At 37.3% G+C, this 27,433-nt stretch overlaps 1 protein-coding gene across 2 annotated transcripts in view; it reads left to right on the plus strand.

Annotated features, from left to right (window-relative positions):
* Window positions 1-5,474: 5,474 nt before the first annotated feature.
* The window catches only part of TNFAIP8 (TNF alpha induced protein 8), a 29,505-nt gene continuing 7,546 nt past the window's right edge, over window positions 5,475-27,433 (plus strand). The window contains exon 1 of one of the 2 annotated variants that reach the window (XM_014059190.2): window positions 5,475-5,519. In XM_014059190.2, coding sequence (XP_013914665.2) covers window position 5,519 — 1 coding nt within the window. In that variant the 5' untranslated portion in view covers window positions 5,475-5,518. Of the gene's footprint in view, window positions 5,520-18,141; window positions 18,227-27,433 lie in introns of those variants that run through there. The other variant, XM_014059178.2, reaches the window with a different exon arrangement.

Genomic DNA, 27,433 nt, shown 5'->3' on the forward strand with positions numbered 1-27,433 from the left:
AGAATAGACAGATAAACAGTGTCTTCAGCTGGCCAGTTCTCAATAAATTATTTGTGGACTTTGCTCATTAATGAGTAGCGGTCTCCGGGGAAATAAAGCCAGTTAATTACGTCATCAATCACCAACACAGTAAAAACGCCATTTTGTATCCCAATTGCGCAGAGAAGTTCAAAGGAAAAACAAGGCTGGTATTTAGATAGTTAAAAAAAAACACACACACACATCACAGAGGTGTGACCCGCTCGTATTATCTTAAAAGCAATTTGTCATAGTCCTGAGTGCGGGGGAGGCTGTCTAGTGCTGCAAAAAGGCAGCTGTAAAGAAATGGTTGGAGGAAAGCTCAGCTACGCTGGATCCATTCTCTGTTCGCAGCCCAAAAAAAAAAAAAAAAAGAAGAGGGCTATGAACTACGAATAAATCCTAACACCTGAGCTTCTGCCTGTCCCTTTCTGCCAGAAAGGGATGATATCTATTGATCTTAATTAGATATACAAACCAGATCTTTAAGAGGGGCTTCGTTGAGCTCCTCGTCGACAGGCTCCTCCCACAGGAAGCCGGAACTTTTCATGCTTGAATGACTGCTATCAGTATAGCAGTCTTTTCCTTGAACCAAGAGATATAAAGAAAATATATATAATCAAGTTCTTATTTAAAATAGGTAAATAGAGTATAAATATCTAGCTTGCAGATGTTTTAAGAATTATATTTAAAAATAATACATAACATTTAAAATTCATGAAACTGAATTTAAGTATATGTTGCATAGGATAATTGAATAATCTGAATGGGGGTTATAAAATATGCTTAAATCATTGGTAAAACACAGGAAATTGACATAATGTTATTTTGTCAGTAAATTTGTTTTCCTTTAATCCAAACATGCTTACTCTTCCGCTGGCACTTAAATCATAGTATTTAGTTTCAGTTCTGAAGTAAACAAAATAAGAAAAGGTTGCAAAAGAAAACTCTTCTAATGTATGATAAATAGTATAGATTTATATTTTTTTACAAAATCAAGAATTTGAAATTTGTTTTTGTTAAAATGTAATAATTATGTACACTTACTTTTTTTGACCAAAATACGAAATGTACAAAGCTTTCAAAATTTTCTATGTGCTAAAATAGGCCATGTAGTGTAATTATTTTGAACGATTCTTATTTTACTCATGTAAAAGTCTCAAAAAATAATTGGATTAGAGATAAATTACTTAAATGCAAATTATAAACAGTTTACTAAAATATTTTTGTGGAAAAACTGCCAATACAATTTCATGTGAAACAGATTTTGTCTGGGAATAGATGCTGTAAATAAAACAAAAGTGAAGGGCTTGTATAATTAATTTTGTACTATTCTCAGGACACTACTTTTAAAAGTAACATTTCTTACTTTTTATATAGCATTTTAAATGTAATTTTAGGATATTTCTATGCAAGCATTAAGTAAGGAAACAAGTGTTAACATAATTGAAAATACATTTGTGCAATAACCTACGCTATTCTTATAAAGGAGAAATACATAGCAGCATTTTAAGATAGCTAGTGCAGCTATTTGATGCAAAATAAAATTTTTGAGTCAGTTTGCAGGTAATGCAGTGGGAAGAATATAAATTGCAATGCTAAATCACAACAATGACACTGTGAAAATAGCTTTATACACTTAACGCCCATTCCACATATAGGAATGGACCTAAAGTAAGAAAATAGCTTTATACACTTTACAGCCGTTGCACATATTCAGTTGCTTGTTTAGAAAGTATATGTTTAATAGCCTAATCCTGTAATTGTTTAGGATATATGTATACACTTGGGGGCCTGAGCCATCAACAACAGTAATGTTCTGCTATGTTTGTAGGAAAATTACATTGACATAATAGCTAGTACCAGTATTTAGGAAGAGATGTTAAATGTTAGTGTTATAACCCTTTATTTCATTTAAGAATATTAAAATTAATTCTGTTGCCCTTCATATTTCATTCAGAAGATTAATGTGGGAAAAATAATTTAATGCTTAGTATATAAAGCCTAATTTACTGAATTTTATATCTGAATTGCAAAATCCAAAATCCGAATTATACCAAAGTTTTAAGAGTTTAGCTTACTTGTAATTCAAGCTCCTTATATTAGATTTAACCTGGGGTTTTGAGAAAAATTATAATCTTTAGTAAACTTTTTGATAAGTTGCACTCAGTTTAAGACTTCAATATTGTGTAAAGCTCTGCATATTTTACTAGAACGATGTTCTACTAGTGTTTTCATTAAGAATAAGCTTAATCTGATATTTTTAAGATTGTCATGTATTTAGTACATACCTACACAAACAACCATGTACAACTTTTATGATGGCATAGTTGCTCAACACTTTAATTGAAGGCTTAAAGATTTAAGTTATATTAAAATATTACGTGCCTCTCTTTTGTCCAATTAGTGTCTAGAGAATGTTTTTCTCCTTAATGTACTTCTCCCTTCTCTTTTGTTAGTGTACCAAATGAAGTAACTGAAATTTTCTATTTTTCTAAAACCGTATTAGAGGTTCAATTTATTTCTTCTGTAATTTAAAACAAGGCAAAATAATCAAATGCTTAAGCATTCTACCACTAGTAACTGCTCAAAAAATAATAGGAAAGACTGGTGCAATTGTCAATATTATAGTTGCCATTATTATGATTCTGTACATTTCTCTGTGTACAAAATAAATTACAAAGCATATGCATAGGTTTAGAACCCCCAAATAAAATTTATCATTAGCTAATTAGTTCTGTTCAATGTTTGCTTTTTAAATGGTATACAATTTCAGAAAAATAAACTTCTAACACTATTTCTAATGTTTATGCAAGAGATGCTTCCCTACCCCCATTCCGACTGGCATTGGGCCATAGCATGCCAGAAAATGGGCCATGCAAACAAGCGAAGCCCCATCTGCGGGATGCAGGCAGCACATGAAACCACGTTCCCTTTGGTTCGTAGAAAAACCTCTCTCCATGGAATGGGTCCCTAGTGCCCAAATGGTTAGGGGTTACTGATTTTAACTTTGACTATATTAGAACCTTCTTGTGATTTACACTAAAATCTAAGAATTTTTGTATTGTTTTGTACTTCATCAATATTGTGGGGCCCACTATATCTCAGGTTTGTGCTGGGCTGCTGTTGAACTATATACCAATATTTACCTGTATTTATCCTGACATTATCATATCTTTATTTTTCATTACTTTAATGGGATCCATTGTTTCTTAAAATCAGCTTAATACTGTTTAAAAGAAGTTATAGAATAAAACAGAATTCTCCATAGAATTAATGGATAACTCATGACATGGAATACCAATACCATGCCATGAATGATCCATAAATGTTTCTTAAATTATGATTTGAGGATATGCCATGTTTTATAATATAATTCATATTTGTACTAGCTGTGCAATTAAGGAGACCAGAACTCAAATATTTTGAAGATAAAAGAATGTCCTGCTTACCACATGGCCCAAGTGCCCCTTTCATTCATATAAGGAGAAATTACTTTTGTCTGAATCAACTCCTGGTCTGCTTTGAAAACAGCAACCTACAGATAACTTAATATTGAAAATTAGTATCCTAGATTGCTTTACCCTTCAGAATTTTTAAAAAGCAGCCATCACACATTGCTATACATGATCAGCCCAATCAAAGAATCTCCAAAACCATTCCCACCAACATTGATAGGGCAAGCCACTAGAGCAAGGATGTCAAACTCATGGTCCGGATGTGTCATGTACTTGCCACACCCGTTTTAGTGAAGGGAAAAGTCACAATATGTCACGTGATGATGCGAATGACACCCCTGCACTAGAGTATAAGTACAGAGAAAAGTGCATTCCTTACTTGCAGTGATGATGTTATCTAGTTTGGGTAATGAAACCTCTGCAAGAAAACAACCAAGTTCAGCACCAAAGACCCGGAACAACAACTATTCTCCTTTATGGGTGCATACATACATCCATTTTCTATGTGTTACATAGTATTATCATGTATCTCTTGAGCCAGCTTGCTATAGGGAGGAGGTGATGAATATTTGTTTCCATTGATGAATAATGTAAACTTCAGCTGCCAGTCTGATTTGCGCCTATACATAAAATAGCTGTCTCAGTAGTATATCTTGGTACCAGTCTTTTCAGTCAAAGGAATAGGAGAAAAAGTTAATGGCAAACTACTTCTGTAATATTTTTGAGAAAACCATCAAGTGTGTGTGATATCTAGGGCAACGCTTCTTAAGATTATTTTTGCCTTTTTGCTGAGTTTTTCCAACACCGATGTTAATCTGAAAATACCTCTAGTAAGCTTTAATATCCCAGCTTGAGTTCCTGAGCAAAAGTTGTAATATATCAATCTTCAAATGATTCTGTGGTAGTCCCCATTAGAAAAAGGTCCCCTTTAGATTTTTCCAGTCTGCTACAATGGTCACTTTATAATATCACTCAAGCCTAATAAAATTTAAACCACTGTAAAGGTGTGAGTCTTTCACTGTATGCACTATGTATTCACAGTTGTAAATTAACCATCTAATTTAGCCTAGATATGCAAACCCTACCCTTGTTGGTTTCTAGTTGTGTCTTGCAATTTTCTAAAACTGAATTGAGTAAACCATAGATACGCTTGTCATGAGAATAGCTTACATTTATTGATATTAATATGGAAAATATGCTGTACAGAACAAGCTTTGGATGGGCAGAATCCTCTATTTTACTCCATAGTTCACCAATACCATTTTTAAACAAATATGCACCCTACAAATCAAACATGTCTTTGTATATATAGTGAGAGGTACTACATCTAGCAGCTGACACATAAACAAGAATATGCAAACAGAAGAGAGCACTGACTACAACATTAATTTAAAAGGTCTACAAGAGCAAATAAGGAGTGTTCCCATTGTCAGATTGCTCAGTCATGACTCATTCCCAACTGATACGGAACTGATAAAAACAAGAATGGGCTGAATGTCCATTTCGGTAAGCATCACACCCACGTTTTCAACTCCTTTTGCAAAAGAAATCATTGAAAAATCCTTTTCGGATGGTTACTCAATCTAACGTTACTCATCGTGCTCTCTCTAGCAAAAGCGAAAAATAGTCTTGCAGAGCCTTAATGACGAACCCGTTGATCAGATCAAAGCGGAATCTTTCAGGCCTTCGTGGGGAACGAAGTGGGTCTGTGCTCTGGGAAAGCTGCAGCTCCGACCCCGATCCCCGCTCCTCTCATCCTAATAGGATGAACGGCTGGTTTGCGCGGGAGCGGCCGCGGGATCAAAAGCTGACGGCACCAGTCCAGCACACCTGGCAAACCACCACGCGAACTCCTTCCCCTGCTGCCCCCGCTCACCGCCCGCCTCTTAGATCCTTTTCCCGACAGCGATTGGCCCGAAGTCTCCAGCACCGCCTCCTTTTCTTCTGATGCCCCGCCTCCCTTCCCTTCCCTCCTCTCTCCAGAGCCTCGGACTTAAATTGTTGGCATATGCGTTGGGATCTCTGGTGTCCGCGGAGCACATAGTAAGCGGTTTGGATGCTACGGCCGGTGGGGAGCGACGGGGTGGGGTTATCTATGCCTGGCGCGCTGGAGGCACAGCAGGAGTTGGTGGAGGTGGGGGGGGCGAGAGAGAATGCCTCGGGTTTAACAATGTTTGATGTTTTCACTAAGAAGAGACGAGTGGGTGGTCCTCGCCCAAAGCTTTGGCTGGCTGACGGTGAGACTTTTCATAAGCAGTCAAGTCTCCGTTTTCAAGCCAAATTCTTCCTTGTTTAAGTCTCTGGTTTGGGATTAATTACAATTCGTTGTACATTATGAGCGTTCCCCACGTTGCATATTATATATTGCGCAGTCCGCTTTTTCACTGGAACTAAGAATAGGACTAAGAAAGTAGGGAAGGAGGGGAAAGCTCCTCCTATGTAGAAGTACAATGCGGGCTAGATCTTCAAAACCAAATGCTGCCAATATGGAGAGTCCGTTTGATGTAGTGGTTAAAGTGCTGGTTTTAGAAACCTCGAGACGGAGTTCTAGTCCCGACTTTGAGGCAGTCAATTTCATCCACACCAACTCACTTCACAGGGTTGTTGTTGTCGGGGAAAATAGGAGAGATTATTATGGGGAAAATGGGAGAAGGGATTATTATGTATGAAAATAAGATAAAAATCTAATAAAATATCTCACTGTTTTAAATATTCTACTGTTAATAGAAATATCAACTGAAGGCAGGCAGCATGCGTTTGTGTTTTCCAGAAGCTAGTAGGATTTTCAGAAATAGGGGAGAACAGCACATTTTTAAATTTGACATCTGTATTGTTCAAGGTAACCTGTTAAATGAAAAGCTTCCCCAGTCTGGTGATTTTTACCCTCAAGAAGCTGCAAATACCACAATCAATTAGGAAGACAGCTACTGGTTGAAATTGTGGTTCCTCATAACTGGATGGATACCTGGTTGTAGAAATCTAGATTGGCTTTTATCATTGTGAATACATATCCTGTGCATAATGGCAATCAACAGTTCAACAGCTGAATTGTAGTTTTTAATTCTATTTTTAAAGATTCCTTACATCAATAGGATCTAAGCAGTATAACTGCATATGATTGTGGACCAGGCATTTAGCTGTTAGATACCAGCTAATTGTGTTGTAAATTATGTTGTGACTAAAACTTTTATTTATTTGCCTAATTTATTTAGTGGCTCATCTTATATGGCAAGTAACTTGGTGGCATATAAAACTAAAACATCAAAAATCATTACCTTTATATAAAAACTATAAGCACTGAGATTAAAAAATAATAGATGAAAGGAAGTTAACAGTGATGAGGCCACCTCATTACAATACAATACAATAGCAGAGTTGGAAGAGACCTTGGAGGTCTTCTAGTCCAGTGTTTTTCAACCACTGTGCCGTGGCACACTAGTGTGCCGTGACATGGTGTAAGGTGTGCCGTGGGAAAAACACTTTATATATAGTCAATATAGGCACAGAGTTAAATTTTTTTAACATTTTCTAATGGTGGTGTGCCTCGTGATTTTTTTCATGAAAAAAGTGTGCCTTTGCACAAAAAAGGTTGAAAAACACTGTTCTAGTCCAATCCCCTGCCTAGGCAGGAAACCCATTTCAGACAAATGGCTATCCAACATCTTCTTAAAGACTTCCAGTGTTGGGGCATTCACAACTTCTGGAGGCAAGCTGTTCCACTGATTAATTGTTCTGTCAGGAAAATTCTCCTCAGTCCCTCCTCAGTTCCTCAGTTCCAGTTAGATCATCTGTCCCCTGGAGCCTTACTGACATAATCAAGTCTTGAGTGATCTCCCTCGCCTCAGGGGAGATAAAACATAAATGATGAAGCCAATCTCACCTTAGGTAATCAGGTGATTCCACAAAATGGAACCCATAATATACTAGCTCTATTTGGATCTGGATCTGATTTAAAACATCAAACAGGCTACTTTGGGCTGAATCTCTGTTTTCACAGGTAGTTGTAAAAACACTAAAGTTGCAGTAAAGTACAATAAGCTTTATATTCTGCCCTATATTTGAAGTCCTGAATGGTTCTTGTTTTCTCTTTTTGAGATGTCTGACAGATTTGCAACTTTGTGTTTAAAGCATTTTAATTTAAAACAAAGTATGGAAAAAGTGTCCTTTTAATTTTGGAGAAAAAAATGCTAAGTTTATTAATGAATCCCTTGAGAGTTGTAATTATTCAAACTAAAGCGTTACTAAATAGTGAATGAATCATGTTTTTAGTGCTTGATGGTGTCTAATGATATCTAAAAGATCCAAGTATGTCATTTCACAGACCTTGGATGTAGAAACATGTCTATAATCTGTGGTTTAATGGTTTTCTGCTGCAATAAAATCAGGAAGTCTCAGGAAAGATACAAGTGCCCTGTATTTTCCCATTTTTCTAAAGTTTTGGGTGGGTTTGTGTAGGGCTTATTATCTTGCTCTGGAGGCTATGATTTGTGTAATTGTTAAAGGAAGGATTTTTCCAGTATTCTTCCTCTCTTAATAGTGGAGGAATTTAGGAAAAGAAAGAGTTCTAATATTACAGCAGCCCAATGAGTTTCTGAGCTATTGCTGGGGTGAGGGTGGGAGTAGAGAGAGATGCTTGCAGAGTTATTGGGATGGTGTAAAGTAAACAATCCCTAAAATGCTAACTCGAAATAGATTTGATAAAATGAGGTTCCACCACAAAAGCGCGTAGGACAAAATCGCGCTCGACAAAAGCGCGCTGTGACGTCATCACAGCGCGACGAAAAAGATCGAAAAAATGTGAAAATAAAGCTAAAACCTTCCCCTAACCCCCCCAAACCTAACCCTAAACCTAACCCTAACCCTAACTCTTAACCTAACCCTAACCCTAACCCTAAACCTAACCGTTAAAGTAACGAAAAACGTAACGCTAACCCTTATCCTAACGCTAACGCTAACGCTAACGCTCTAAAGCTAACCCTAACCCTTACCCTTACCCTAACCCTAACCCTAACCCTAACCCTTACCTTTATGTGAATCGGCTTGCTTTAATTTAATTTTTATTAATTTTTATTTGAATTTTTCGATCTTTTTCGTCGCGCTGTGATGACGTCAAAGGCGCGATTTTGTCGATCGCGCTTTTGGCGTCCGCGCTTTTGACGGGTCACGGTAAACTGCTGGGAGCTTATATTGATTTTGGAACAGATGCAGAACCTTTGCAATGGTAGTTGCCTTATCCTAGTGAAGATCAAAAGGAACAGTATAATTCTTGTTTCAAACATAAACAAATGAATGTTTGGTGTTATGCTATCAATCAAGGCTGAGCAACTCATGAGCTCATGGTTCGTAATGCTGTTTTTTTAAAAAAAGCCCTGTTTCTTCAAGGTCCAGTAACTATGAAAACTTCTAAATACAGAAACTAGAACATCTGATACTCTCCTTTCTGATTTAGATGGTTTTATGATCACAGGGCTTTGCAGAAACAGTACTTACTAAAAGGAAACTCCTCTTCCACCTCATTGCATTAGTTCCTTCTTTACATAAATATTAACATTAAAATTAGCAAATATTATCATTTTACTGTTTAACGTATTATATTGTCATTTTCATCTTGTAAATCTGCTCAGAGCCACTTAATAGCAAAATGGGTGGCAAATACATTAAACAAACAAACAAACCCAAACAGCAGCAACTATGATAATAGAAAGTCAGGATACCCTGAAGAAATTTGACTTTCCTCCACAGCAACCTTGATTATATTGAAGAAGTTCTATGAAAGGGTTGGTATTCGTATCTATGTCTACATGTACAGGTGGCAAGGGTCATAAAGACAGTGCTGTGGTCATTAAGGGAACCCCATAGTTGTTAAGTGAACTCATTGTTTGCTATGAGAAACCAGAAATAAATGCTGGTTTCTGGCAAAAACCTCAAAAGTCATGATCACATGGCTGCAGGATTTTGCAGACACCTATAAATGTGAGCCAGTTTCCAAGTACCAAAACATGGTCACAATGAGTATATGGGGAGTAGCTGTTGGAACTTGAAACCAAATTATTAGTAGCTTTTCTTGGGTCTGTTATAACTTCAAATGATCACTGAGTGAGCATTCTTAAATCCAGGACTCTTTGTATAAAACTCTTAGATTAGAAATTACACAATTCCAATTTAAGTAATAAATGTGATTACTTGTTTTTCTTTATGCTTCCTCTGCTGCATAATATCCTTTTGGTACAGTTTTATACATTATTGATACAATACTGCAACGATTGGTATTGGTACAGAAGTTATATAGAAAATTTATGTGGGGAGAATATGATGCGCCTTTTGGTTATCCATTCTAATAATCTTTTATCAGTTACATCAATTATACCTGGGGTTGCTGGATTATTAACCCTTGAGTTCAACATGATAAGATCAGGATACAAGTACCAGCTCAGACCCTGTGCATGACTCACCTTTTTTGTATATGTTGAACTTTTGAGTTTGACTTTAATATAAGATTGGGAGAAGTCCATGCCACCAAAGAATTGGAGAAATTATCTTGAGCCTTCAGAAAACCCTTGATTTTACAGATGCTGCTTGGCAGTTTTTAGATAGACTTATGTCTATCTTATGTCAGAAATCTTTTTCAAGTTCAAAAGCATCAATACTTTCTATCCTACTTCTTTGAAGTTCAGCTCTTGCTTTCATAGAGTATCAGAGGGTAAACTGTTGATTGCACTGTTCTGAACTTTGTAGGTGTATGTGTTAAAGCAGTATAAATTACAACTAGTCTAGAAAAAAAAAGATGTTCAGAATATCTAAGGAAGACAATCTTGTGCTTTTCAAATATTTGAATGTTAGTCACAGATTGCACAACAAGGGATTTGGTGAGTTAAGAGTTGAAAACGTTTGAAGGACAACAGATTGCCTGCCTACACATGGTGGTATTCTACTACTCTTACTTTCAAATTAAATTCATCATACATGAAAATGCACACCAAAAAGCAAACTAATGATTCATTTTTTCTTTGCATTTCCATATACTTGAGTATAGAATTTGTGTAATTCTCACTAGAGCCAAGAGTTGATGGTTAATGCATGGATTGAAACTTAGTGAGTATGACACAATATTTCTCTATCAATTTGTCCTTTTTTGAAGTCTCAGTAATGAAATTCTTTGTTCCCCCTGCCCTCAAGTATTATATTGTTTATGCTTATCCAAAGATGGTAATGTAGCAGTTTCAGTGAACTTTTAATATGCCAGAGCCTTACTTTGGTGAACAGCTTTTAAAGCTGCATCCTCTGAATTATTGGCTGAACTTAGAATCTTATCTCTGCATACTAGCTCCCCTGTTTTAGCAATATATTGAATTATACCAATTTATTTACAAGTAGAAGTAAAAAGATGAAGACTCAAAGTGATCTCAACTCCTGATAATTGCCATGGCATATTTCCAGCAGCACGAGAGAAGTAGTTTGCCACTAGATTATTTCTGGGCATTTTTTACTTCTGAATCTAGCTACCACACTGGGATTTCTTGGTAAAGCACGTCCCAGATCCAATTCCTGCTAAGCTTTTTATATCAGCCACTTATAAAGATAGCTAGATTCAAACAGCAATGCTGCAATTAGAATCATTTAACCAGGATCCATTTATAGTCTGATGTTGCTTTACAGAAAATAGAAAGCTTTCAATGCTAAAGGCAATTTTCAGGAAGAAAGCTGAGTTCAATCGTTTTGTGAGTTTATATGTATTTTTTTTCTTCTTCATGCCTCTGAGTCAGATTGTCTTTACTTCTGATGACTGCCTGGACTAGTTCCTGCAGTTATTTTGCCAAGGTTTTTCAGAAGTAGTTTGCAAATTCTGTTTCATAGGGCTGAGAGAGAGAGAGAGAGAGAGACTGGTTCAAGGAAATCCAGCTGGCTTTGTGCTTATGGTGTGATTAGAACTCACAATCTCTCAGTTTCTAGCCTGTTGGCTTAACTTGCTCTCTTTTGTGTCTGTGGGGATATGCTTTTAATATCAAAATGAATGCAGGCTTTTAAACAGCCAAAATTAGGTGCCTGCCTTCATTGTTTAATTACCCAATTAAGTAAGCTGATTTATTTACTGATATTTGAATCACGACACAATTTATTTCTCTGTCTTAGGAAGATGAAAACCGGTTGAATTTATTTTAATGTATTAAATTCTGGAAGACAAGATATAGATGGGAGTGTATATATTACTAAAACTCTCATGTTTGTTTGTAATCTTCAGTTGAGTGAATTTGGGAGGAATAGAGCACAGGTGTCACATCATGTGACATATTGCAACGTACCACGACATTCGTTGCCTTTGCGGAGGCAGGATAGGTGTGGCCTATGTGTGATGCATTCAGCTCATGGGCCGCCAGTTTACCCTGGTATAGGGCAACAATTTTGAATCAAGATAACTCAAATGGACTAACTTATGACTCCTGTGGGAGTAAAAATTTGGAAAGGTGTGGCCAATTCAGTGCTACTGCATTGTTGCTACCTTCGCACTGTTTTGGGCTGCCAAGATCAGCCCATGTGATCCTCATTTCCAGTGTTCCCTGATAGCTTTCCAGAAATCAATTGGGAAGCCAGCAGAAATTGTAAAGTTGTTTGTGATTGCAGGGAGAAAGTAATGGAGAAGCTAGCAGGTAAGGTAGCAAGTTCCTCAGGAAAGTCTATCCCACCTACCAGTCTCCCCCAATCTCACAGTGCTTATACTGCATTGGCCACTCTCACACACATACCCTTATTCCCATCCCCATCTGACAGCCACTGTTCCCTCTAAGGTGCGCGGCTGCGCGGCCGCGCACATGGCAAGAAACTCCCGCGCAGCAGTTTCTAACTGCCACGCAGAGATTTCTATCAAAGCAAACGTGGGGAAGTCCTTTGCGGGCGGCTAGAACTGACCGCCCGCAAAGGACTTCCCCAGACTGGGAGAGATATTAAAAAAAAACGGCAGTCCTTCTAGCTCACTTTGTTGCTTGGTTTGCTGCAGCCCTGGGGAGCCATGGAGAGGGCGAGTCAGAGGCAGCCCAGCACTTGGCGTCCCCCCCCCTGCCTTGGCGGCACCGAGATGGCTCTCCTGGACGCCCGACCTGCCGGTATCTCCCCCCCCCCTCCGCTTTCCGCCTTTCGGAAGCCCATCGCTTCGGGCGCTTCAGGCTCTTTTCTTTCCTCCCATCCCTTGCCCTGCTTTCTGCTCGAACGGAATATCTGTTGCTGCCTCCTCCTCCCCCAACAGCACTGCCGGATTTGCCGCCCAACGCTGCGGCTGAGGTGAAGCCGCCAAAGCTCCCGCCAGCACCCCTGCTTAGGTGAGGTGTTCCGAGCGGAGGGGGAGGCACCGCCGCCGCTGCCATGGGCGGGGCGCCTGCGGGAGCTTTGGCGGCTTCACCTCGGCTGCAGCGCTGGGCAGCAAATGTGGTGGTCCTCTTGGAGGAGGAGGGGGAGGCAGCAGGAGTTATTCTGGTGGGGAGGAGGCTCGTCGGCATCTTCAGCGGCAGCCCTGCCCCCTGTGAAAAAACCCGAAGATGGAGCAGATCCACGCAGATGACGTCGCCGCAACATGACTGGAGGAGGAATTCTGGGAGTTGAAGTCCACAGTCTTAAGCTGTCAGGTTTGAAGATCCCTGTGTTTTTTTTCCCTAAAGGGTTATGGGTGCAAGGATCTTGTAACTTGACAGCTTTAAGACTTGCATGCTTCACTGCCAGAGTTTCTGAGCTGGAGGAGGAATTCTGGGAGTTGAAGTCCACAAGTCTTAAAGCTGTCAGGTTTGAAGACCCCAGAGGTTTTTTTTCTAAAGGGTTAGGGGTGCGAGGGTGTTGTAACAATAGCTTTAAGATTTGCGTGCTTCAAAAGCTAGACTTTCTGAGCCAACATTTTGGTTGCTAAACAGGACCGTTGTTAAGTGATACTGATATTATATAACACTTTTAATTAAGCGGGTACCTTGAATAAACATAACTTTGAGTTTCAAATAATACTGATTTCGTTGTTGTCTTAGGTGACATCTGTTAAAAAAATTCAGGTGCTCAGGCATGAAAATGTACCGCTCAAACACTATACTTTTCCGCTCACACTGAAAAAAAATTAGAGGGAACATTGCTGACAGCAACTCCTTACCTGCCTATTGGCTTTGGATTTGCAATGTCCCAGGGAAGTTGCAGGAATTCTAAACTTTTCTGGGTTTCTCAACACAGTAACACTTTCAAGAACAAGGCCTCAAAAGAGAAAGAGCAAGTCAAACCAATTAATGAGTTTTGCAGGATTAGGAACTAAATGTCCCTTAGTTAGGAAAAAGGCTAATTCTTCAGTAAGTATGAATAGCTTGACATCAAACTAACTAAATCTTTGATAATTACACAGAATTCAGTCATGGCATATTGCTTAAAATGTACTCATGTCAGGCTTCAATTTGATGAACAATAGTAACACAACTTTTCTCACACCATCTTCCCACTAACTGGAGTAAAAAAAACAGATGTTAAAGCACATGCCAAAGTTTCAAGTGTACCGTATCAGGATTGCCATCTATTGGTGGCTTATAATATTGGAGGCATTATTTTCCATTAAAAGTCCTCATATGATTCTGAGCTTCTCATCCAGCCATGAGAAGTGGGAGGTTACAGTTGGATCTATGACTGTCCATCTCTTGCATTTCAGAAGTGCAATTTGGGGGAAAATGGTCTTAGAAAAATTTAATAAAATGCATCCAATAGCAAATAATTCTGTAAATTTATTCACATTTCTGAACTGCCTCCCTCCCTCAAAGTGGAGCCTGGCTGGTATACAATAAAATGTTAAAATATAAAACAGTATATGAGGACCAGGTTGTTGGGGACAATATGGTGACTCTGTAAAACGCTTAGAGAGGGCTGTAAAGCACTGTGAAGCAGTATATAAATCTAACCGGTATTGCTGTATATAAAAGTTTAAAAACATTAGGAGAAGGCAAGAATGATTAAATTTAAATTTTAAATTAACATATTTTTAAAAAGCTGACAAAACCTTGAACTTTAAACAGCCTAAGCAGATTGTGGAGACTATGTACAATATGTATGACATGATTCTTACATACTGCTCCATAGTCAAGCATTGGCATTCTGCACTACCTGAAGGTTAAGTAACCCCATAAAGTGCTTATTACAGCAATCTAAATGTAGAATTACTAAGCAAGGATATTTTTGTTCAAGCAGCTAGTGAATGGAGCTAGTTTTTATAAAAACCTGAATCTCCGGTCACAAAATTTGATTAGTGTATATTCTTTAGTTTCATACCTACTTTTTAAAGAAGGTAAAGGTTTTCTCCATCCACTTGTGTGTGACTGACGAGCTGAGCTGGGGATGGTGCTCATCTCTGTTTCTTAACCGAGGACACCAGCATTATCCAAAGACATTTCGGTAGTCATGTAGCCAGCGTAATTGTACACCGAGGCGCACAGAACACTGTTACCTTCCCAGCAAAGTAGCACTTATTTATCTACTCACATTTGCATGCTTTCAAAGAGGAGTGCAACTCCATCCAGAGCAGATCACTTTTTCATCATCTTGAAATTTAACAATAGCAGTATCTACAGCTTGTTAAGATTGAATCTCAATTGAATTGTTCTGTATCCATTATCACATGTCATAAAACTATAGTTATTATAATTATCAAGAAGATGATGAGTGAATAGAATTCCAAATTCACTGGTACATATTTGCATAAATGTGAAAAATATCACCTTCCAAAGCAGCTTGTCTTATAAGATCACAAGCAAATGTATGTCATCCAACCACTGGTACCATTTTCCAATAATATCTTACTCAAAAGATTGTCAAATAGTTGGAAGCTGTTTAGAACTTTTCAAAAATTATATAATGGTCATTTCTCACATAGTTTGCAGTGTCTCCACATAAGGCAAATATATTCAATAATAATTACCATAATTGTGACAACAGCAGAAGCCCTTAGAGGCTGCAACAATCCTTGGAACCGTAATAGTCACTAGTTTATCAAGGTTATATTGTTGCATTAAAAAGTTGTTAGTCTTAAGTTGCTGAGTTACACTTATTTGTCAGTTGTATCATGGCTATATAGAAGTTATTCCAGGCTCAATTTCAGCCTCAGATTCTCATGTCTAAGTCTTCACAAAAACCTAGTAATGCCTATTGAGAACTCATTAAGAAAACACATTACACATGTCACTAGTAAAACAATTGGTGGATTTTTTTAAAATATATTTTTATTATTTTTACATTTAAAACAATGCAATACCGCGAAGTCGAAGTGACCATACATTCACATTATATACAGCTAGTTTCAACCATTAACAATTAGCCTACTTAATACATTGTCTATCCTTCTGTCCAATCACAATATATACATTTTGTTCCAGTCTTGTCACCTTATCTTATACCAATCATAAAATCTGTTCCAGACTTCAAAATATTCTGATTTCCCTTTATTTTTAAGTTCAAGAGTGAGCCTATCTGCGGACAACACTTTTCTGATTATATCTAGCTCTGATGGTGTATTTTTTTTCCAATATTGTGCATAAGTTATGCGCGCCGCAGTTAGTATATGTATAATTAAATAAAGTGTATCTTTCTTAAACCCCTCCAGTATTATACCTAGGAGAAAAATTTCTGGTTTAAACATAAACAATTGGTGGATGTTGTTCACAGAGAAACACCCATGCCTATACAACAGGACAAACACTCAGATGTATGAAACAACCTACTAAGCTACTTCAGGACTAAATACTGTAAATAATGTCACTCTAAACTTTTTGAAATCATGATTTGTTGAACAACTTAACAATGACTATGTTAGATAGGTTTACATGTTACATTAAGCCAAAATGAAAGAAATAAATTTATATGAATAGATTCTTTAATGTTAAGACTACTCAGCACTGTGGATTTGAAAAACAAAATATATTTCAGAGCATGCAAGTGAAAGCTAATAAATCCATCGGCAACTCTTAACTCTTATCTTTTCCCAGGATCCTGCTATAGCTATAGGATTCTTGGGAATAACACAGCTGCTTCCAGGAGTTGCAGACAGATCTTCCAGGAGTCCCGCCCTGCCCTCAAGATCACATTGTCCTCTTTGAATCTGAAATGCTGCCCAGCCTTGTTGAATATAGTAGAGACCCAATGGCAAACTATAATCCATAAACATTTATAATTTTTGTAATATCTGAATATACAAATTATGGTTTGCCTTTGGAAATGTTTGTGGATCCATTGGCTATCTTGGAATACCTCTTATAGGGATATAGCCATAATCCAATGTGACTTGAAGATTCTCTTATTAGAGGCAATTTTAATAAAAGAAGTGTTAGCTTCCTGTAGACTTAATTTTCTGGTCTGGTTTATGTAGTAGAGTTCCCTCCCCTTATAATTTGCCTATCATGGAGAAAGGAAGTAGTTGCCCCTTCCCATGCCATCCCATGGGCTGTTGTCTCTGAATCTGCCAAAACAACAATAAGTTAATTTGACATCCTTAATAAAGTTTGGTTCTCTTGACACCCAAAGCAGTAAAAGAGGAAGAAAAGAAGAAATTGATTTACAAATCATGCTGAATTGTAACTCTTGTTTAATGTAAGCTAAACAAGTTGCTTGAAGCATTAGCTAAATAAAATATAATGGAATGATGTGGGATCAGAATCTGATAAATCTTGATATTTTAGCTTGTATAGGTTGGCATCATCCTGAAGATCTTTCTATGTCAGGGGTGTCAAACTCATGCCCTGTGGGCTGGATGTGGAACCCACTCGCCATGCCCACGCCCATTTTAGCAAAGGGGGGAAAGTCCTTATACATCACATGAAAACAACATTATGCTGCGAGTTTGACACGCCTGTTCTATGTGGTTATTAAGCATTATCATTCACTGGGCATATGATTAGTATTAGTTTCAGTCACAAATTTTATTATAGTATGGTTAGTGGAATTGTATTTGTCTATTTAATGGATAAAGACCTTAATGTAGTCTTCAAACTAAATCCATAAAGTATCATCAATGTAAGTCAGGTTTGTTGCAGTGTTTGAGAAATCATAGTTAATGTATCACTCTGCCCCCATAGGCTGCTCCCCTGGAACTTGACAAATCAGTGTGAGCTGTGAAAAGAAACAAATTTTCTCAATATGTTTTTGAAAACTGATTCTGTGTGTGTGTGGATAGAATGCTGATCACCAGTCATGATTTAGGGTGATATCCTGGAAATTAAAGCACAAAGCAATAATGTGTGACATGTAAGATGAAAAAAAACCTCTTTATTGTACTTAAGTTCTAGCAAAAATTATGGGTTGATTTTTTTAAAAAAGTGGGTTGTTTTTTCCAGCAAAGATGGAAGAAACAAGTCCAATTTCTATTGTTTGTGTGATAAGGACTCCCACTGCTCATCAGTCTATAGAACAATACTTTAAAACTGGGTATTCTTTTTCTGCTGCTTGGCTTGCAGTGGTTTCACATTGTATCACACACACACATTGAGCTGAACAGGCAGCCATTTCTGGCAAATGAAAGGGGTGTCTGAAGGTGCTCTTTTTCAGACGGTTCTCAGATGCATTCTCCAAGAGGTGGGACTTTGGAGCACCGCTGAGCTCTCATTGGTTGATTTCACAAAACTTTTCCTCTCTTAGTCCCAGCCCCCTTTTCTTCTTTTGAGAAGTTCAGTTTGCTGCTTCTCAAACAGGCACGTCATCTAAATCTTCAAAGATTTAGGTTGCTATCATGGGTTCCGAAGCAGATGATTCCAAAGAAGGTATGCTTTTTAATTATTTTTTCTCCCAAGGAGGTTTTTTTTTAAAAAAAACGGTTGCTTTCCAAAGCTGCTTTTGAGAGATGATGAATAGAGGTTTGTATTTGCTGTAATACTGAACTGTTTTAAGGGAGGGGAAAGAAAGCAAAGGAATCCGAAAGCTATCTGCATTTCACTGAAAATGCAGCAACTAAGCCCAAGGATGTTTTGTTGTTTGTAGAATGACAAGCATGCCCAAAGTGTAACTTATAAACTTTGTGTGCCTATGTACTCAGAGGCAACAATGGCTTGAAAAGGGGAAAGAGATAACGTTAGTTTGAACACCCTCCGACTTTTGTAAAAGGAAGTTGTGTAATTCAGAGAACTGAAAGATCGTTATTTTAAGAAGGAGCTTTGGAAAAACAGCTTTACTGGTTGATGCAAGTTGAATTGAATAACAGTATGTCTGTGGCAAAGTTTGTCAAAAGGGAAATATCCTTCCTTTCTTTCCATGGTATGATGAGCATGTGGAAGATCTGGAAACGTTCCAAGAAAACTGAATATTTACCAGAGTAAATGTGGGTTGGGTAGGGAAATGACTGTCTGGTGAAAGAAGACGACCCCCCCTCCCTCTGAAAATTTAATGCGATAGCCTACTTAAGTCCAAAGAGAGGGTAAATATCTCTGAAAACATGGGCATATTTTAAACAGTTCAGAGTTTCTGATTTGCTAGGAAGCCAGATAAGCTGCTAGTATAAACCACACTAAGTAGATCTTCAGTTTGATAGTGAGCTAGGGAACTTCAAAATATTGCAGAGAGGCTGCTTTCTTCTAATCTGACAATCCCCACAATAGTAACATTTTCCACATATCTAATGTGAGTTAAAAGTTTCTGATTCAGATTCAAGCCATTTGGCTGAGCAAAAGTTACTAAATTTAGTATAACTGGTGGAACAAATTTATTCAAATGCTCCCACATGGTAGTGCTTTCTGTTCAGGGAAGGGAACAACTGAATCTAAATCCAGATAACTATGCTAAACCCTTTTCCTATCACTGCTTTAGAATCTAGCATTCCAACATGCTCATTTCACTTCTTTTGTGTAGTAGATGAGTAAGGAGCATGCATGTTATGACAAGACAAGGACTAGGAAGAAAACTTGAAAGTAATCTAACTTTACCTGCAAATTCAGTTGACTAAATTAGCACAGCTATCTGTGTTCAGGAGAATTATAGTCGTATCAATACCTTGAAGAAACAATGAATTGTTTCTGTTTTTGAAAAACAGCTGAAATTAACACAGGGTAGACGATGAAGAAAACTAGTGTTGGCTTTGATTCTAATGAAAATTAAATTTATGTTACGTTTGTATTTTGCTTTTTAAAAAAATATGAAACATTAAATATTTTAATAAAAGTGGTGAGTCTGAAATTCCGGTTAAGCTCTAAATTAATTTCTAGGGTATTTCCCAGTTGAGTTGCTGTATAGTTTTACACCTCGTGGAGAAAATCTATATGGTGACTAAGACTGACTTGATGGGACACCATAAAAAGTTTTGAATATATATGTGTCTGATAGCAATATTCTGTATGTTTCTCATGGATATCTTTTGATACTTATGGATATCTTCTCATGGATATCTTTTGATACTTACAGATATACTCATGGATATCTTCTGATATCTTATACTCCTTCTATTAAAAAGCATTCAATGCATTTTATTTGTCTTTAAATTTCACTGGATTAAGGAAAATTTATTTCTAGGTAAATCTCTATAGGATTACCCATTATTCAGTAACTAGTGTTTAGATAGTGTTTAGTTAATGGCTGCTGCTCCTAATTCTGTTTCAGCTGTATGACTGTTACATACATCTGTTTTTATTTTATTTTAATTGTTTCATAAACTGGAGAACTCATGAAATATATGGGATGAGGGCTTTAATATGTATGTATGTATGTATGTATGTATGTATGTATGTATGTATGTATGTATGTATATCTACATATCTATATCTATCTATCTATCTATCTATCTATCTATCTATCTATCTATCTATCTATCTACTATCTTACAAAGTGATAAAACTGTAAATATCATTAAGTTACATTTTATGCATTTTTGTATAACTTCCAGAAGAATAATACTTAGATATTAAACTTTTAACAGCATTGAGTAATACACTGCTGATTCTACAGCTAAGGAGCAATTATACTGGATCTTTATAATAGAACCACAGTGCACTGCCAGAGATGTGTTTTTATCATTATTTTCCATTGCATTTTAGTTTATGAAATATTAATGGAACCTTTGTATTGATCAAACATACATCCTAAGTGAAATATAATGTACTATAACACAAATTCTTGTCTTTTAGAGATGGAAAATATCCCGATCAGGACATTTGTTTTCTAGTTCATTTTGAACAAATATTTTCATCTCTTTGGTTGCACTTCTCCTTTGTGCAAAACACACAAGCCTTACAACATATTTGGGGCTGGTCGAAATGAATACCTATCTCATCATCTTCCTTCCATTTGGAATAGTTGAAATAGCCAACAGAATGAAAAGTTGAGAAATGCTTTTTAACATTTATATATCCGGGATTTATAGCTTTCAGTTCTTGGGCCTAATCTCGCCTGTTAGGCCAGCCCTACTTTTAGCTTATGACTCCAGCAGCATGAAATGCTTTAGTTATCTTACATTTTGTGATAAAGCAACGATTGTAGGTGGATGATCAATTTGAAGGGTGATTACGCTTGAACTGTCCTCCACTATTCCCCCATTGTAGAAAGCATTGGTAACAAGCTATCTTGCCAAACCATCAAGTGGGATCTAAGTCAGAGAAACATACATGGAGTTGTAGTATCAGTCTTTGGTATTATTCTGACTTGATGATTTGTCTCCTGGAGGCAATTTACTCTCAGTTCCATGCTAAAAACACACCTCAGCCCATCAGGAGATGTCCTTCCACAAAGGTTAGGCACAATTGTTGTTCCTGAACCCTCTCAATGCCATTGAAATACACCATTCTGTCCAGCCATCATATAACATCCCAGCACAAGAATGGATTTAAAATTTGGCTTGTAAGTGAACCTACCTGACAGCACAAGGAAATCTCTTGCCAGTCCCAGTCTTTTTCTCAGATAAGTCACAATGTTAGTAAACCTATTTCAATTTTTTCTGCTATTGTGGACCAATTAGCAAGCGATTACATAAGCTGTCTTCAAATTAAAGCACCCTAGGTTGCTTTATTGTTGCTGCAGAAGGATTCTATGCCAGCTATTTTGTACAGCTACAACTTTCTTAGGTTTTGATGGAAGTTACATCACATATTTCTAGTGTTTAAAATACATATTATTTTTGACCCATGGCCTGATAAACATTGCTTACTTATTTTCATGATAAGCTAAAACTACTTTAAGCACATCTGTACAGGTTAACTCTTAGGTAACATGATAAGGCTTGATGATTATAGCATATGCAATGTAAAGCAAATATAAATGTTGGCGGTGTGACTATGATATTGGCTTAATTGATTGCTTAATATGTTACAAATGATATTCTCAATCTCGTATATCAAAAGTATATTAAAAGTTTATATACAGTGTAAAACTAGACAGAGAATTCAATATGAAAATTGATTTATTAAATATTTGAAAGCTAAGAATGAAGTTAATTGTGAAGAATAACTGTAGTTGAAGAGTTGAAAGATGCATTAAGCAGTTAATTTCAAATGGAAGCAAAAGGTTCTGATTTCTTACATGAAAGAAAAGGAATAGTGAGAACAAATGATCTTGTAAATTGTCTGGAATCACAGCTGTATTTACCAACCACAAATTAGTGTTTGTCCTCAGCATTGGTTTATGAATATATGGATAAATATCAATGACGTGCTCTTTTCATTACAGTATTTTCAGCCTTAAACCTTTCATTTAAAGTTAGTTAATAATCCACAAAAATAAGTCAGGTTTATAAGCTGCAAAAAACAGGGTAAGGCTTGGACTCTCAAACTGAATAAAAATGATTTGAATTATCATCTTATATGGCCACTGTCTTCTAAATAAATGTTCACTAAAAGTGTATAAAACACTATTCCTCATAAACACTATTCTGCAGGTTACTTGAGCCCCAACTTTACAGTCTTAATAAAATATCTGTCACAAGTTATCATTTTTATGTTACATGTTTATCTGATAGTCCTTGAAGGCTGTATGTCATAAACATAGTTCTTCAAGGCTGCATGTTATAAAGAATTTCAAGAACAAACCTCTGCAATAAACTACTATATCTTGTTTCTTAGCTGTAAAAAAGAAGATGAAGCTCCAGTTCATATTTTTGGAAAACAAAGCTGAGAGTCGTTTTGTTCCATCATTGAGCTGGAGAAATAATATATAAGAAGTCTTTGTTTAGTGACAACAATTTAAAACCAATAGCTTGATCATTAAGCAAAGCAGTTTGTAAGTGTAATTGTGACTGTACTTACAATCTTACTTTAGCGTTTCTTTGCTTTAAAGATCTGCAAAGGTTGTAAATGTGAGGATTAATCATAAAATTACTTTTCTGTCACTTTTGTAACTGGAAACCGTTACTAAATGAGGCAGTCACTAAATAAGGTCTACCTGTAGTATGAAATAAACTTTCATAATAACTCCCATGCAGTTATGGTGTCAAGGGAGAGAAATAAAAAGAGAAGAGATATGTGAAAGATCTTGAAAGTATGAGACTAGTAGATAAAACAGGGGTGTCGAAATCAAGGCCTGCGGGCGGGCCATGGGTTGCTTAGTTCTAGCCCGCGGGGCTGCCCTGGAAACAGCGAAGGACCAGCCCACGGTGCCTCAACTAGTGAAAATGGAGGTTGGGAGGGCCACACGCGGCCCTCCCCAGGCTCCATTTTCAGCTGTGACAGCCTCCTGTAACTGTCTGCCAGCGAAAATGGAGCCGAGAGAGACAGCGCACAACCCACCAAGAAGACCCGTGACAGCCTTCTGCAGTGCAGGCTCTTATTTTTTGGCAGAGGGCTGCAGAAGACCGTCGCAGCTGAAAACGGACCCTGGACAGGCTGCACACCTCCTCCTTGGCCTCCGTTTTTGCTGGCAGAGGGCTGCAGGACACTATCATGGCTGAAAGGGAGCCTGAGAGGATCATACTTGGTCTCCTTGAGCTCCATTTTCACTGACAAAGGGCTGCAAGAGGCGATCACAGCCGAAAATGGAGCCTCGAGTGATGTCAAGCTGGCTACACGTCCAGCCACACCCCTCCTGGCCCCCCAAGATCAAACGCAACCCTGATGCGGCCCTCAATGATATTGAGTTTGACACCCCTGAACTAGAATATGGATTGACTACAATGAAATCATGGTTCAAATTTGTATGCCTCTTTCTTTCTCCTGTACAATGTAATAACTAGAAGCTACTCTATTTTGAATGAAAGAAACATTTCCCCCCTGCCTCTTGTTTCAATATTGGACTGATATCAAATTCATTGATTGTGATATGTAAGAATTATCCTCTTACTTATTTAGCATGGTATAGTTATAGTGGTCATGTTTAAAGGATTTGTGGCCCAATTCACTCATTGGAAGCCTTTAGAAAGGTGTGTTAGAATATTTAATTATATACAAGGAAACTGAAATGACAGTTTAGGTGCGATTCAGCTAAATAAGAACAGACGAGTGAAACCTTACAAAAAATCTGATTGTCTCCACTAGTGTGAATGAGCCAATGCTTATAGCTATGGTAGCTTAAACCCTTAACCTTTTCCCACTGTTCTTTTCATTAACATATCCTTAGTGCTTGGCCTTGAAGCTAAGTGATTACTGTATTACGATTTTCTGTATATGTCAACTCTGGCCTGAGAACCACCACATGTCTACTTAACTTTAACACTTGGAAAGGACAACAGGGTATAACATAATGAGAACAATATATTTAAAAGGATGAGGTAAGTCTACTGAGCCTAAGGAAAGTCAGTTGATGTAGTAGTCAAAATATTGCATTGGAATCAGGGAGCCTTAAATGTAGTAGAAGTTGACGGATTTTGGAGTAGTCATTATGTCTGAGTTTATATTATTTTCAAAAACATAAATGAAGAATGTGCGTGTTTAAATTTTATTCAGAATACAGTTTGCCTTGAAATCAGAAATTTGAGAAAGTGCAATTATTATTGAATGTAATTGGGGCTTGCAAAATCAATTCTAATTACTAGTTTAGTTTATTCAAACCATTACTGTTCACTTTGACTATTTCCTTATTTTTCTATTAATTTTACTAACATACACACACACACACACCAACCAATATGTCTCCTAACCCTGAAAGGTTAATGTAGTTTTAGTGTATTTACAGATCACATTTTAAAAGAACTTCTTTCTGGAGGATAAATAGGAAGGAAATAGTTTCACTACTGTTTTGAATAACTGACTGTGCAGTAGGAATGGAAAGTGAACAACTTCATGCCATTCTTTTCTTTATACTACACTTGTTTCAACTAGAATATATATACTGTATCCCCAGAGGTGATAAGAACCCCTCCATTTTGTATGTGAGTGACACAGACTGCCAGACATTAAAATCTGCAATAAATGATGATATACAGGTAGTCCTTGACTTATAACTATTTAGTGACTGTTTGAAGTTAGAATGGCACTGAAAAAAGTGGCATGACTGTTTTTCACACTTACCACCATTACAGCATCCTGTAATGGCATCATCACGTGATCTAAATTCAGACGCCTGCCAATTGATTCATATTTATAACAGTTGCAGTTTCAGGGGTGTAGGTGTCATGTGATCACCTTTTGTGACCTCCTGACAAGCAGAATCAATGGGGAAGCCAGTTGCATTTAACAACTATTACTAACTTAAGAATTGCAGTGATTCCCTTAACAACTGTAATTAGAAAGGTCGTAAAATTGGGCAAAACTCACTTAACAAATGTCTCGCTTAGTAACAGAAATTTTGGGCTCAATTATGGTCATAAGTCGAGGACTATCTGTATATATACAATACAATACAATAGCAGAGTTGGAAGGGGCCTTGGAAGTCTTCTAGTCCAACCCCCTGCCTAGGCAGGAAATCCTATACCATTTCAGACAAATGGCTATCCAATATCTTCTTAAAGACTTCCAGTGTTGGGGCATTCACAACTTCTAGAAGCAAGCTGTGGTGGGGCATTCACAACTTCTAGAGGCAAGCTGTTCCACTGATTAATTGTTCTAACTGTCAGGAAATTTCTCTTCAGTTCTAAGTTGCTTATCTCCTTGATTAGTTTCCACCCATTGCTTCTCGTTCTACACTCAGGTGCCTTGGAGAATAGTTTGACTCCCTCTTCTTTATGGCAACCCCTGAGATATTGGAACACTGCTATCATGTCTCCCCTAGTCCTTCTTTTCATTAAACTAGACATACCCAGTTCTTGCAACTGTTCTTCATATGTTTTAGTCTCCAGTTCCTTAATCATCTTTGTTGCTCTTCTCTGCACTCTTTCTAGAGTCTCCACATCTTTTCTACATCGTGGTGACCAAAACTGAAAGCAGTATTCCAAGTGTGGCCATACCATTATAAAGTGGTATTAACCCTTCACGTGATCTTAATTCTATGATCCCTCTGTTGATGCAGCCTAGAACTGTGTTGGCTTTTTTGGCAGCTGCTGCACACGGCTGGCTCATATTTAAATGGTTGTCCACTAGGACTCCACGATCCCTCTTACACTTACTACTATTGAGCAAGGTACCAACTATACTGTACCTGTGCATTTCGTTTTTCTTGCCTAAATGTAGAACCTTACTCTTTTCACCATTGAATTGTATTTTATTAGATAGTGCCCAAGGTTCAATTTTGTCAAGATCCTTCTGTATCATAAGCCTGTCTTCTCCAGTGTTGGCTATTCTTGCCAGCTTGGTGTGATCTGCAAATTTGATGAGTTCCCCATTTATTCCCTCATTCAAATCATTGAAGAAGATGTTGAAGATTACTGGACCCAAAACAGAGCCTTAGGGTACTCCACTGCATACTTCCCTCCATGTAGATGCAGTTCCATTGAGGACTGCACGTTGAGTGCGGTTGGTCAGCCAGTTATGAATCCATCTGGTGGTGATGCTGTCCAACCCACATTCTCCTACTTTATCTAGTAGTAGATTATGGTCTACCTTATCAAATGCCTTACTGAAGTCCAAGTACACTATATCAACGGCATTCCTCTGGTCCACTAATTTTGTCACATTCTCAAAGAATGCAATAAGATTAGTCTGGCATGATCTGTTTTTTGACAAACCCATGTTGGCTTTTGGCTATTACTTTGTTTACTTCTAGGTGTTCGCTAATTCCTTGCTTGATTATCTTTTCCAGAATCTTTCTCGGTATTGAGGTCTGGCTGATAGGTCTATAGTTTCCTGGATGTATTTTTTTTTTCCTTTTTTGAAGATGGGAACAGCATCAGCTCTTTTCCAGTCCTCTGGCAGTTCCCCAGTACTCCAGGATCTCTGAAAGATATATTTCAGTGGTTCTGAGATCTCGTCTACCAGTCTCTTCCTTATGTTTTAAAAGATTACATATTTATGTAATATGTAATAGAATTATATATTACATAAATATGTAATTATATTAACAGTGCCAGCCTTGCTACTAGACTAGAAACTAATCGTAGCTAATGTTTTCTGATGTATTCATTTTATTAATAGTCTGTGTCTCCCTTCACTTAGCGGAATTAGTGTATTTCAGAGTAACAAGCACATTTATAACTACCGCCTTGTGATTTATTGTCAGCGGTAATAATTGTAATGTTGTAACATCTTGCAAATAAACAGCCAAGTTGTAAAATGAAATTCTATATAAACTAGAAATCCAGATATAAGAAGTCCTTTCTCAGTGGGCCATAAATATTTACCTTAATAATAAACTCCGTCTGACTTGTTACCATTAGGCCCAGGCTACATAAGAGTACTAATTTTTCTAGAACATCTTACGTCATATAACAGGACAAGCTGTGTATCCTACAATTAAATAAATTATTCAGAGTTGCATTATTTGTCCATCTGTTGTATATGTTCAGAAAAAGTATTGAAAAGTTAATTTACATAACATCTGCTGTAGCAGCTACATATTTAAAAATATGATACATCTTTGACCCATTGGACATTTGACAAAGAAGGGTTCTAAATGATCAAAGAACTATGTCCTCTTTGGGTATATTCCATTTACCTTCATTTCCCCTCCCCCTCTGCATCCATTAACTG

The sequence above is a fragment of the Thamnophis sirtalis genome, unplaced genomic scaffold (genome assembly GCF_051295495.1).
Source record: "Thamnophis sirtalis isolate CommonGarterSnake01/CBP01778 unplaced genomic scaffold, rThaSir2_p1.2 scaffold_5, whole genome shotgun sequence".
NCBI classification, from domain to species: domain Eukaryota; kingdom Metazoa; phylum Chordata; class Lepidosauria; order Squamata; family Natricidae; genus Thamnophis; species Thamnophis sirtalis.